Source organism: Telmatherina bonti (genome assembly GCF_933228915.1).
Source record: "Telmatherina bonti genome assembly, chromosome: 5".
Taxonomy (NCBI): domain Eukaryota; kingdom Metazoa; phylum Chordata; class Actinopteri; order Atheriniformes; family Telmatherinidae; genus Telmatherina; species Telmatherina bonti.
The window spans coordinates 18,139,551-18,152,166 of record NC_136623.1 but is presented as its reverse complement, the minus strand read 5'-3'; the positions used below and the strand labels follow the sequence as shown (position 1 = coordinate 18,152,166).

The window sequence follows — 12,616 nt, the reverse complement described above, 5'->3', positions numbered from 1 at the left end:
ACTCCAGCATGCCCAAGACATCTGAGCAACAGGCTTTTATCATCAAGAAGTGGTATCCATGTGTGTGACTGGAGGAGTGATGTGTTCATGTTAATGTTGCCATCGCTGGGTGTTAAGGATTTGTCCATGAAGTCTGTGTGCCTACATTATGATGCACGTATCCATGAGTGTGAGTGAAACGTGTCTGAGTGTGTGCTGAATCTATGCACGGGCAATTTGTACAAAATGAAGCGTCTACTTTGTGTTTCTATGTCTTGTAAGTTGTCCATGTGCCTGCTTAAATTGTCACGCAATGTGAAGAAATAAGCACAGTGTTTCAGTCATGAGTGTGAATGTGTTGAAAACCACAAAACAATGTAAGACATTGATATTCAAGTGAGTCTCGTCTTTGTTTTAGTGCCTAAAATGTATATTGGATAGTTGGCCTGTATAATGTCAATAGCCACCTCCTAATGGCACCTTTGTCTTATTAAATAGTATTTTCAGAGGCGTATAACGCTGTTTGCACACCTGAACAAACACAAAAATACCACTGACTGACCTAAGATGTGCTTGTGTGACGAAATGTGTACAGAAGTGATGAAAAATATGGAATATTACTTGATTATAAGTAGCATGCAGACTGCTGAATGGGATTTCTTTGTAAGGGAGTGATTTCATTAGTCATATCAATGGCACATTCACTTACAAGAGTAAGTAAGATTTTCAAGAGCTTTGTGTGGGTTAATGTCTGAATTATGCCGTTGTAAGAAATTGATAAGAAGCGGCTAAAACACCATCTACATTTACCACCATGCTGTCAGGGCTTGTAATATCAAACCATCCAGAGGAGTTAAGACTTAAAGAAGGCAGAGTGTGAGTGGTGGGCTTGACAAGCCTTTGTCTTATACACTACCAGCATCTCAAGGTAGGCTCAGTGTAAATACATTGGAGTTATTACATCTTACAGAGGGATTCTAGTTCTGTACCCACTTCTGATAACCCCCTCACAGAAACTACTACTGTTAACACCAGTGAAACTCCTTGCACTTTATAAGTTGTCTCTGCCTGCTCTGATTACTGCTGCTGTTGTGGCCCTGGCTGTGGTGTGACGTCCCACATGGTTTCTCTGTACTCCCTTTTTTGCACTTCACACAGATGTTTTGTATGACAACTGTTTTTTCTCTTTATTTCATGTCTAAAGGAATACTAAGAATAAACATACATTCTGACATTTCTTGCCTCCTTGTAATAGTTTTTACCTAGGATAAACCAACAGAAGGACACTTTAGCCTAAGAGGTGTCCTTTGTCTCAGTCCGGTGCCTCAGTCAGTGTCAGCCATGATTGTCACTCTGGATAGCACGCACCGTTCTCACCCCGGGTAACCTCTCTGCATTGTCCGAGCTGCCGTATCCTCCGCCAGGATTCATAGCAGAGAGCATACAGCAGAGATATTTATACACAGGCCAAAGGTAACATTGTAAAACTGTTTACGGCTGTGGACAACCTTCCTGATGCTTCTGTCTCTTAAAGCCTCAAAATCTTATCAGCCCAGTTCACACATTCATGACATCTCAGTTTTCAAAAGAATTTTAATAACAATTACATCAGAAGTGTATTGAAACCAGGAAATAATTCATGTCACATTGTTGTCTTTCAAATACCTGAATGTTGAGTTAACAACGGTCTTTCAGCGGGTTGTGAGCACATACACAGTATAAATGGTTGCAACTAAAATGTGTTTCACTAATCGAGTCTGCTTAGTGAATTGTTTGTGAAATGCCAAGAATAGGTTTTCTAACATTTAAGGTGACGTTGTGTACTATCTGACTTTTTCTAGATCAGCATTTAAATTACAAAATGTTTGGCACAGTGGTTGAAAAATGATCTTGTTAATTGCACTTATTTTACACAATATCTTATAAGGAATAAGTGATTTTTTTTCTACCATTTGTGTTCAAGCTGCTGTGAACTGCTTCTCATAGCGAAGGGTTAAAGATCTTAAGTGGTGCTGTGTTCTTTCCATCATCTGTGTCACATGGGTTATAGAAGGGGAACAGGGGAACCATGATAGTTCCCATGGAGAAGGTATAAATGGGTGCCATGGTAACAGCATTATAGAAAGTCACCTCCTCCTTCTCACAGTCTAAGAACACGCCAATGCGAACAAGGCGGAGGGACACAGTGACTTTAGTAGGCTTTGGGTCAGTGCAGGCAACGATAGATCCACCCTTTAGAGCTAGTGTCCAGAGGCCGTTGGAGGTGCCTGTAGCAGCCATCTCACCTCTGGGAACATCTTCTCTTGCTACACCCAGCCTCCATGCCGTCTTGTTGCCCACCTCCACTTCCCAGTAGTGTCGGCCGGTGGTGAAGCACCGGTGGCCCAGCACACAGTAATAATAGTGGAACCGACGTGGGTTGGCTTGGATATCTGAAGTGTCCTTATCCTCATCAAACCAAACTTCATCGCAGGACTGGGACAAAGACAGGTTAGGATGGGCTGTTTCAGGATCAAAGGGGGCCGATGTGATATCTAAAGGCAGAAACATATTGAGTGCATTGAGTTATTCTGCTGATTTGCATGTGTTGATGTTCAATGAGATACATGGTCATACTTGGGTAGAGGCAGCTTTTCATGTGTTTCCATATCCTGTACTGGATGGGGCCCACAAACTGTCCAGAACGAACTTCTATGTCCACCTCCGCTGGAAGGACAATGCTGATCTGAGACCTGATTGCACAACAAGAAAAGAAAGAATGATATAAGGATGGATGGCAGGACACAGCATAGTGACGGAGATGGAGTAATGGAAGAAAAAGCATGCATAGCATGCACTCAAGGTCAATAAATTGGAAATGGAGGAGAGAAAAAATGGGTAAAACTTGCCTTTTTATGAGATCTTGAATGTCCTACAATGAGAGAAATAGTTTAGAATTTCATCATTGCATCCTGTTTGCTGAGTGCTGCTTTAACTGGCTTTTGTCATTTCACTTTTAAATGAGAAATTGATTTTTTTTTTTCTTGCAAAACTAGGGAACTGTTTAGTTGATCAATGCCTATAGTTTATTAAGGACCAGTGAAATGCTGCAGACAAAATTACTGCATTTCTAAAGGAATCTTCAAATAAAGGCATCTTCAAAACCTTGGAGTCAAGTGTATTTCTGGTCGCTCCAAATTAGGACATAAATAAGGTTCTTTTTGACAGATATGCAAAGAATATGGTTAGCAATCCCTGGATCACACAAATGATCATTTTAAAACCATATCCTCATTGCCATATCACCTTTGGTCAGGGATGTCCAACGTCGGTCCGCGAGAGATGCTGGTTTAGATGTATCCCTGCTCCAACACACCATCCAGCAGATTAGCAAGCTCTTCACAATTACTCATTCATTTGTGTCAGGTGTGTTGGAGCAGGAATACATGGAAAACCTGCAGGATTTTGGCCCTCGAGGACCGGAACTGGATCCCCCTCAGCACTCTTAACAAGCCAAACTTGATTAACCACCAGATGGGACCTCTGCATGTTCACATCTTCCTCACTTTGAGCAGCTTGGGACTATCCTCTTCAGTTAGTTTGCTGTTGAGCACAGCGATCGCATTTTCAAGGTCTCTTGCTTGAGCTGCTATCTTCTTCTCCCGCTCCTTCAGCTGCTTCAGTTGTTTCTGTCTCTCCCTCCTCAGCCGCTCCAGGTCCTTACACTCCTCCTCATCCAGGAAGCGATGAAGGTTCTGAAACTCAGCTCTGATTTCTCGTTCCAGCTCATCAAAACTGTTCTGAATTTTTAGAAGGGGTATGTCTTAGAAATGCATTTTAAATCCTTTAATCCTTCAATCAAACTTATACTTGATGCACTCACAGTTAAGTCTGGAAATATTTGAACACTGGCACAATCATGTTGATATTAGCTTTTAAAGTAAAACATACATGAGTTAAACTCATGTTGTGCGAATGAGCTGACTGAAGTGCAGACTCAGCATTCATTTGAAGGTAGTTTTTCCACAATAATATTGAACAAATGGTTTAATCAACTTTAGTTCTCTGATGCATTCAATACAGATACCTCTTTTTTTATTGTCACTAATGCACATGTTGAAATGACTCTCAGGAACAGCATTAAACTAACCTGAAAGAGAATGAGTAGATGAAAAAAGCAAACTAGAAGATTCAACTTATGTTTAGTTATGATGTAACAGAAAAAAAGTAAAGCAAACAAGGATTTAAAGTCTAGTTAGGCAAAGTCATATACTGTAAAGTATGATAAACAGTGCTTCATGGAAGAGACAAACAATCGAATCAAGCAGCATTTTAATAACTGGAATCAAAACTGAAACAAGAAAGATCAACAAACAAAAACCAGAATCCCCCCTCTTTCTGTAGGAAAGGCAACTGTACGTTTCCCAACAAAACTGACATTATAACTCTGTTTATTTGTGCATTGGCAAGATCCCCTGTGTGTGTGTGTATATATATATATATATATATATATATATATATATATATATATATATATATATATATATATATATATGTATATATACCTTCAAAGAATACCTTCAAAGGAAAGCTGATAGTCAGCAACATGAAATGAAGAACAATGTGTTAGTGTCCAAACATTTTCGACACAGCAATATGAAATTAGAAATAACTCATGCTGAAAGTGACTTTACAAAATTTGCTACTCATTTGATTTCTGTATTATATACGTTTATTTTTTTTTTTATAAAGAATAATTAATAATATAGCAAGTGTACCTCTACTTCCACTGAGTCTATGTAGTTATCTCTTTCTGCTTCTTTGCATTCATCTACCTCATGCTTGATTCTTTTAATAGCTTGGATAAGCTTTTCCTGTAACGCACATGCACAGAAACACGCGACAGAACATTGGAGAACATAGAGAGAGAGAGCAGAAATATAAAAGATTTATTTTCCTGCTAATTCAATTTACTTGAATATAAAATATTAACTTTTCGTTAAATACATTTGCATTATGAAAACAAATGCATGTCCTGACAGTTGTACTAAATAAAACAAGTGAAAACAAACAAGAAGCTTACCTTGTAATCACAGAGAAGGCTTATGTTACAGTTGTTATTGGAATCTTTGGTGTGGTTCTGGTACATTCCAGATTTCTGCAAAAAGAGCAAAGCAGAAACAAAGAACTATCTGAGAAACCAAAGTATAAGTCATGGAAGGGACGAAGCAAGACAGAAAAAGTGAAGGACATTAAAACACATCAATGACAGGAGAGACAGAGAAAAACACACATGCCAGCATGATAAAAAACAGCAGTCAGACAAGGACATACATCCAAACAGAAAATTAATAAGCGGAACCGTATTGACAAGCACTGGTGATCAGAAGCAACAGCCTGACTTCAGAATATATGGATCCATTAAAAGTGGGTAAAGGAGGGGTGGGAAAGAGGCAGATGACTGGAACTGCCAGGAGGGCTTGCTGGCTGACTGGCTGAGAAGTTGGCAGCAGCGATTTATGGCAGCAGACACAGATGAATCTATTTCTGTCTGCCAGTGTCGTTGGAAACAACAAGAGAGGCGACCAGTCAGTCAGATATAGTGTTTCATATCAGCAGTTGTTTTTGCCTGGAAAGGAAACAATCCGTGTTTATTTTTGCTAGGTAGCTCACTAATGCATTGGAGATGAAAGCAGCTTTTATTTATTTATTTACTTATTTATTTTACAGTGCTTATTTTAGAAGCTACACTTCACTTGCTGTATTTCAAACTGATATTACTTCTCCACCTATCAAGAAGTGTTATCTGTATGACAAAACACCTTCATTTCCAAGTCTGACGCTGGTCCATCCACTCACCTTAAATTTTTTAATCTTTTCCCCACCCCCATCAACGCCACACGCAGGAAGGTCTGGCAGTGGGCTATGGGTATGTGCACTGAGGCAGCATGTCTGAAAATGCTCTTCATCTATAATTCATGGTGCTGGGCCCTGGGAAGAAAGTGTGCTGAGCTAAGGTGAAGCAGCAAATTCAGTGCAGTACTGTATGCGGCAGGTGGAGAGGACACCCACAAGGTGATTCAGTGAAACACCAAACCAGCCTGAATGAAATCATGAAACATTTCTTGAATGAGAACATTCAAAAAGCTGTACATTTTTTGCTCGTGAACAGAAGTTAGTTTTTAAAAAAAATTTTATTAAAAAATATTCCTACCAGTTTCAATTAATTCATTGAATGATAATTTATACGCACAACCCATGCCATTTCTGTTAATACAACAAGGCATTCATTGCTACTGTGTTTGAGTTCTTTGGTGACGATTTCGGCTGAAATTTATTTAACAAAAAAGGTGAGCATAAATGTTGATTCTGAAGATCAAATATTACACAGCTACTATTCTTTTTTATACCGCTGAATCCAACAGGAAAGTAGCCCAACAGATCTAACCCTGAGGCTGACTGTGCAAAGAAATATATTGCTTACGTGATGAATGACAGACCATATGCTCAGTTTAACATATTAAACAAAAAAGCATATTCAGTCAGAGGCTCATTCACTTTAGATGCAATAAGGATGGACAAACAGAATTACATAATGAATTTATAATGCAATGTTACATATAATCTATATATCTATATAATCATATTTGTTTAAGGAATTAGTCATTTATTAGATGGCAAAAATGAAATTTTCTTGCAGCAATAAATATTATTGTATTACATTTTGTCGTTCTCCTATTTATTGACTCCTCTGTGGATTGGTCAGCTACAATACTGAGGAGACATGTCAGAAAGATTTTATTTTGTGGTTTCTTAACAACCACACATTTGTAAGAGAGGTGAAGTTGTTTTTTTTTTTTTTAACTAAATTAAAGATCCAGCACTTATTAAAGTCTGATTAAAAAAACATTTGTTTCTGTCAAACAGCAGAAAGAGAGAAATCACTGTCCGATTTCCCAGTGTTTGACTAAGCGAATGATTCAATATGATTTGTAAAAATTTAAATAAAAATGTTGAAGAAAATGAATAAAAAAATAGACATTATTTAAAGCTAAATAGCACTTAACAAAGATGCTGAACTGAATAGACCTGGATTTCTGGTGAATGATTTGTTACCATAACAACAACAAATGATATCAACTTCAGCAGAAAACTAGGAAATAATTAAAGGAGGGGAAAAGCCATTTTTCTGTATAACTGAGAATGAAGAAAATAATGCACTATCTAGGCAATACTAGAAGAAATGACATCCTTATGATAAGAAAAGCATGGATTTGGGCAGCCGAAGAAGACGCGTGAAAATGACGTCACAACAGTAAACAAGATCATGTCGCACAGACAGATCCAGTCGAGAGGTAACATGATTTTTGTTCTTTAAGATTTGCTTAAAAATACAAATAATGGTGTATATTTTAAAAAATCATTCCTAGCGTATTTGCAGTAGATGCTTAGACTTCAATATCTTTATCTACAGCAGACTAGTTTTCAAATTTAGCATTGCCAGGTAGCGTAGCTAGCTAAGCTCCTCGTCCGCCTGACCAAAAGTCACATCGTTTCAAAAACATGAAAATGTTCTCACATGTAACACATCAGGCAGCTAGTAGAACAAATATTTGACCCTTTTTCCCTTTTGTATTCTAGAAATGAATGGGCAAGCGGACGTCGAAGTGGATTACAAGCGGAAATACAAAAATCTTAAAAGGAAATTAAAGTTTCTTGTTTATGTGAGTATTTTAATTTGGTCTTTTAGTACTTTTCCATTTCATGTAATTCCGTTTTATAGACGGGCAATATCTTGGGTTTGTTTTCCAGGAGCAGGAATGTTTTCAGGAGGAGTTGAGAAGAGCACAGAGGAAACTTCTGAAGGTTTCTAGGGACAAAAGGTGAGCTTACATTAAACTAAAAAACAAACAAACAAACAAAACAGTCTATATCTTTAAGTTTTGAAGTGCAGACGTGATTAACTTCGAGTTGTTTTATTCCCAGCTTTCTCCTGGATCGGTTGCTACAGTATGAAAGAGTAGATGAGGACTCCTCGGGTACATGTGACATATAATGCCAGTATGTTGACATCTGACCTCATGCCATTTCCATTGTGCTGCTAAATACATATTTCTGTCCTCTCCTCCAGATTCAGATGCAACTGTTTCATCAGAAAACAGTGAAGTGGAAGGACTCAGAGAGAGGGAAAAAGAACGAGACGGAGCAAAGAAGTAAGTTTGCTATTCAAAAAGTTGGAAAATGAGCTACCACTTCAAGCAGCTTCTCTGAAAGCATAAAAAGAGTTTCAGCTCTCATTGGCTTTACCTGTACAGACTTATCTGTATATTATAAAAGTTATCTGTATGCCTGTTTATTCTTAAATGTGGACAGTCTTTTAAAAGGCATCCCTATCCATGCCATTAGGTTTTTATAAGAAGAAAATCAGTTTTCTTGTTTTAACGTTTATTGAATTATGCAAAATATAGTTTAACTGTGCAAGAACCCTGCCAATACTGGAAATATTTACAGATTAACCACACATTAAAACCATCTACTTAATTTTGTGTATGTTCCCCTTCTACTACCAAGACAGCTCTGGTCTGTTATGTCATGGGCACAGAACCTTTAAATGTGTAGCTGAGCACTTGGATGTTGATAGTGGACCATGTGAAGGGGACTTGGATGGGTATGGCTTTTTGGGGAGGCATTGCATGAGTTCCTGATGGGATCAGCTTTGAGGTGCTGAAAGGCTTGTTTAGTTCTTTTGGCTCTGTTACTGGTGTTTAGTCTGAAACTATGACAAATTATTAACTGCCTTAATCTCAAGACCCAAAGTTTCCAGGCGAAGCTTGAACTTCTCCAGTCAGCAGATGCAGTGCTGTTGGTCATTTTTCTGGGTTTCTTTTTATTGTTGGACTAAAGATTGTTATTTATCTAACTCTGCAACAGTTAGTTAGCATGTTGAGAATTGTTCCAAATTTCATTTGAACCCTTTTCAGGAGAAAAAGTAGTCCTGGGGCGTGCCTTTCCTCATCTTCATCTCCTCATCTCTCGCTGTTATCCCGTCCTGGAGTAAATCCTCTGCAGGCATCCAGTGCTGGGCCCTACCTCAACACTGTGAGTTTCCGTCTCTCCCTCTTGTATCTTAGCAGTTGTAACATTGCTACCATTGTCATCTTTTCATTCACAAACATAATCCCTGTTTTAATTTAGCATTTTTATTCAAAATGTCTTATCATTTTTATTCACGTCTTTTATTTATTTCTTTTAAGATTTGTAATATAATGCCATCACTGTCTTTGTATTGTCCATTCCTCTGTATGTTTTTGTTTTGTTTTTGTGTGTCTGTCTTTTAAACTGCTTATGCATGTGTGCTCGTTTGGTCATTTTGGAATTTGGCGCCTGCGTGTGATGGGCAGATGCCCTTCCCACCAGAGTATTTGGCACCGCCAGCTGAGCGGATGAAGAAAGAGAGAAAAACAAAGGCTCCTAAAAACAAGAAAGAGACCATGGGGAAGGTGAGAGGGGGAAATGATGTGGTAGTAATGATGATGAAATAGATACAACATTGATTCTTTAAAGCTGGTACATAAGCCTGGTTGTTATAGTTGAGAAAAGAAGGAATATCCATATGATTTATCGGTAAGTAATTATGCATAAGTACAAAAATGTAAAACTTAGAAAAAAAATACTGTAAAGACTTTTTTTTATCAACGTAATCTCTAAAATGACATTTCAGCACTCTTCTGTTGCCATAAATTCAGACCATGAAGTTATTTAAAGCTTGGTTTTTCACAGTTCATAAATATAGTTCATGTTTGGTTGTCCTTCACTTTACACATGGTGTAGCCATCCATCTGCACTCCTTGCTCTTTTATCATGTCTGTAGCCCTCTCTCTGTTACTCCTGACATGTTTTGCTTTCAACTAATCTCCTCAGGTTGTTGCTCCAATGTCAGCTAACTACCCATCAGCCCCTGCAGCAACCCCAGCAGCCAGTGGCCCCTTCAGCTGGGTTCCCAGACAGATGTTGTGTGGAGATGCAGCTGAGGAGGATGGTGACAGCGATGGAGACAGCGACAGGGGTGATGAAGACAGAGGGGAGGGAGACGAGGCTGAACTTGTTATTGACATCCCTAATGAGTGAGCCTAACTGTTTGTTTAGATGCATTTAAAAGTAGGGGAAGGAAGGGTTTATGTATTTGTTTATGTGTGTGTGTGAATGGTAAAAGACTGTACTTGAATAAATGTAGTTCTTCACTAAGATGTGCATTTAATTATTTTAAATGGAAGGTGAAGCGCCACCTTGTGGATTTAAGTTAATCTGCAGTTTATCTGCACCACTAAAAGTGTTGCTCCAATATTGTGAAGAAAAGCTGTGACAAGGCTAGGAGGGGTTAATTAAATAGGTTGTACTAAAATTACACTTTCCTGTTGCTTATCATTTTAAGAACAGCTTTGTCAATCTACCTTTATTTTCCTTCAGAGACTGTTTTACATGATCTGCCACCTCTGACTTGACATTATAGAAGTTCTGTATATCTCAAGTTTGTAATTTAGATTTTTTTTTACTACCCACAAATTTCTTAGATCTTTAATTTGTAAAGGAAAATATGCTGATGTACCAACTTTTTCTATGTATATGTTGTTATATACCCATGAATTATAATAATTTTATCTCAGCTTTTTTAAGATGTCTCACTTTTTTGTTCACAGATGCCAAAGAGCCACTTTTAATGAAAAAAAACCCCAAAATAACTTGCAGCAGTATAAACTTGGAGTGAGCTAAAAGGCTTTAAAAGTGTTGCACATATCATGTTGTGTGGCTTGATGCCCCACCCAAAACATCACACCCAAAAAATTCATTCCATTGCTAAGTATTGCTGCAAAAACCTGATCCAAACTTTAAGTGCTTGCCTGGTATTGTGTAAGATTTTCTTTGTTGGTTCGACCTCTGCAGAAGAATCTGGCGCTACTCTTTACAGAAGCCCAGGGGTGCATTTGGCTCATGTCGGGACCAACATTTTGGCAAAAAATGAAGGCAGTCTCAGAGAACTCCACCTCTTTCTGATGTCAAGAAAGTGCTGTTTACTCCTACACATTCTTGGAGCTAAATATGCATCCACATAGCTGGTTTTGTGAAGTTTAGTCAGTGCCAACATGTCTTAACAGGCATAATTTTTTATACTTAATTCTGCAACCTGTGAGTGATGAACGTGTGTTATGGCTGAGAAATTAGACTTCAGGAATCACTGACCTTTAGAGGACACAGTGACCTGTAAATTTAGGTCTGCTAGGATTAAGGTTTAATGAGGGTTTCACAAACGGACCTTGTTAACTTTAGAAGTCATTGCAAACCCATGAAACTGGAGTTTTAAGTCAGAAGTTCTGCTTGTTTAAGAGGCAGTTCAAAGCTGCTGACTTGAGTGAACATTCGCATGAATGTACAATACCAAGAAGAAGAATAATCTTTACGGGTTTGTCAATCAAGTAAACTTGTGTAAATACTATTCTGGGAATGCAGACTTACAGGTAGTTAATAGGTGTGGGCTTAGCTTGTGGGCATAACAGCAATGAGAGTTATAAGGTGTAACCATAGACTATGAGAGGGAGGGGTGATGTGGAGGTGCAGCCAGAGGGAGAGTCAGAGGGTGGAACTCAGAAGGAGGGGGTGAGGCTGTCAGATAAAGGCAAATGAAGGAGTAAGCAAGATTGTGCCTGCAAACACAGATTCTCCCTGTCAGAGGAGAGCTGCCATTAAAAGGAGGCAGGCATGGTTGCAGGAAATCTGGAAGAGGAAACTTGGAGCGAGTGAGGAAAAACAAGCCATCAGCAGCTAATCTTGACCACCTTATCTTTTCCATCTATACACGGAAACCACTGGATAATTTATAAGCCTCTCCCTCCCTCTGTGTGAGTGTATTTGTGTGTGAGAGAGGGGGGATTTGCTGAGCTCACTACCACCACCACCATGCTGTATCCTGCTGCTGTCACTGCAGCTGCTGCGGCTGTGTGGCTGCTGGCAGTGCTGGGCCTGGGCTTCTCTCTTCCAGCTGAGCACAACTCAGAGTCAGGCTTCAGCCTCTGCAGCGACTGCTTCTACAGACAGACGCCTCCTCAGGGAGCCTCTGCAGGGCTGCTGCTGCGCCCCCTCTGCCACAGACTGCCCGGGGGACAGGCGTTTGCCACTCTGTCCAGGCCGACCTGTGACACAGCTGTCTACTCTGCCTTCCATCTCAGCCATGGATGGACAGAGAGGGAAGAAGAGGAAGGGGGAGACCCTCTGGTAAGGACACATTTATCTCACTGTTTGAAATTGGTGCTCATTTTGAAACATCCAGTTTGGGGGGGAAGACAAATGCAGCCTAAAAAGCTACAGAAAATCATTCATTTAAAGTAAATAAGTTTACTTAAATGGTTTAAACATGACATTTCTTCTTTCCCTGTACATTTCAGAGGAAGATAATCTTTTAAACCCACTGTATTTTCCTGATACCTGGAGTTTACACTGAGTTATCAAAATTAAGAACATCATACAGTATTTTTAGATGTGTTTGGATGGTGAAACCTTGACAAAAAAATATGTCTGCCAGGGCCTATAATGATCTAGAATCAGGTTTGTGTTGCATTTAAAAAAAAAAAAAGTTTTTATATGGTTTTGAATCATTAAGTCTCAG

The 12,616-nt window shown here is 39.0% G+C and overlaps 2 protein-coding genes across 4 annotated transcripts; one reads left to right on the top strand and one right to left on the bottom strand.

Annotated features, from left to right (window-relative positions):
- Positions 1–1,610: 1,610 nt before the first annotated feature.
- LOC306756102 (zinc-binding protein A33) lies at positions 1,611–5,399 on the bottom strand. 3 transcript variants are annotated; one of them, XM_079240760.1, is made up of 7 exons: positions 5,293–5,399; positions 5,042–5,116; positions 4,737–4,832; positions 3,525–3,758; positions 2,868–2,890; positions 2,596–2,711; positions 1,611–2,513 (listed from the first exon to the last, which is right to left on the bottom strand). In XM_079240760.1, the coding sequence occupies exons 2-7, from the start codon at positions 5,105–5,107 to the stop codon at positions 1,960–1,962; spliced, it is 1,089 nt and encodes a 362-aa protein (XP_079096886.1). In that variant the 5' UTR covers positions 5,108–5,116; positions 5,293–5,399; the 3' UTR covers positions 1,611–1,959. The 3 variants fall into 3 exon arrangements, with proteins under 3 accessions (XP_079096886.1, XP_079096887.1, XP_079096885.1); XM_079240761.1 differs by having other exon boundaries at positions 5,336–5,385; XM_079240759.1 differs by having other exon boundaries at positions 5,042–5,365.
- Positions 5,400–7,262: 1,863 nt separating this feature from the next.
- On the top strand, positions 7,263–10,592 carry ino80e (INO80 complex subunit E). The gene is made up of 8 exons (XM_079240140.1): positions 7,263–7,313; positions 7,600–7,682; positions 7,771–7,841; positions 7,945–7,997; positions 8,090–8,171; positions 8,940–9,057; positions 9,360–9,458; positions 9,880–10,592. Exons 1-8 carry the CDS (start codon positions 7,286–7,288, stop codon positions 10,084–10,086), a joined length of 741 nt encoding a protein of 246 aa, XP_079096266.1. The 5' UTR covers positions 7,263–7,285; the 3' UTR covers positions 10,087–10,592.
- Positions 10,593–12,616: the final 2,024 nt, after the last annotated feature.

Bases quoted from the DNA above. Each gene is read 5' to 3' on its own strand.
- LOC306756102 (XM_079240760.1), bottom strand. From the start codon at position 5,107: ATGTACCAGAACCACACCAAAGATTCCAATAACAACTGTAACATAAGC. The intron at 4,833-5,041 runs GTAAGCTTCTTG...TGTGCGTTACAG, and splicing joins GCCTTCTCTGTGATTACAAG to GAAAAGCTTATCCAAGCTAT. The intron at 2,514-2,595 runs GTATGACCATGT...TTCTGCCTTTAG, and splicing joins GAAAAGCTGCCTCTACCCAA to ATATCACATCGGCCCCCTTT.
- ino80e (XM_079240140.1), top strand. From the start codon at position 7,286: ATGTCGCACAGACAGATCCAGTCGAGAG. The intron at 7,314-7,599 runs GTAACATGATTT...TTTGTATTCTAG, and splicing joins CAGACAGATCCAGTCGAGAG to AAATGAATGGGCAAGCGGAC. The intron at 7,842-7,944 runs GTGAGCTTACAT...TTTTATTCCCAG, and splicing joins AAGGTTTCTAGGGACAAAAG to CTTTCTCCTGGATCGGTTGC.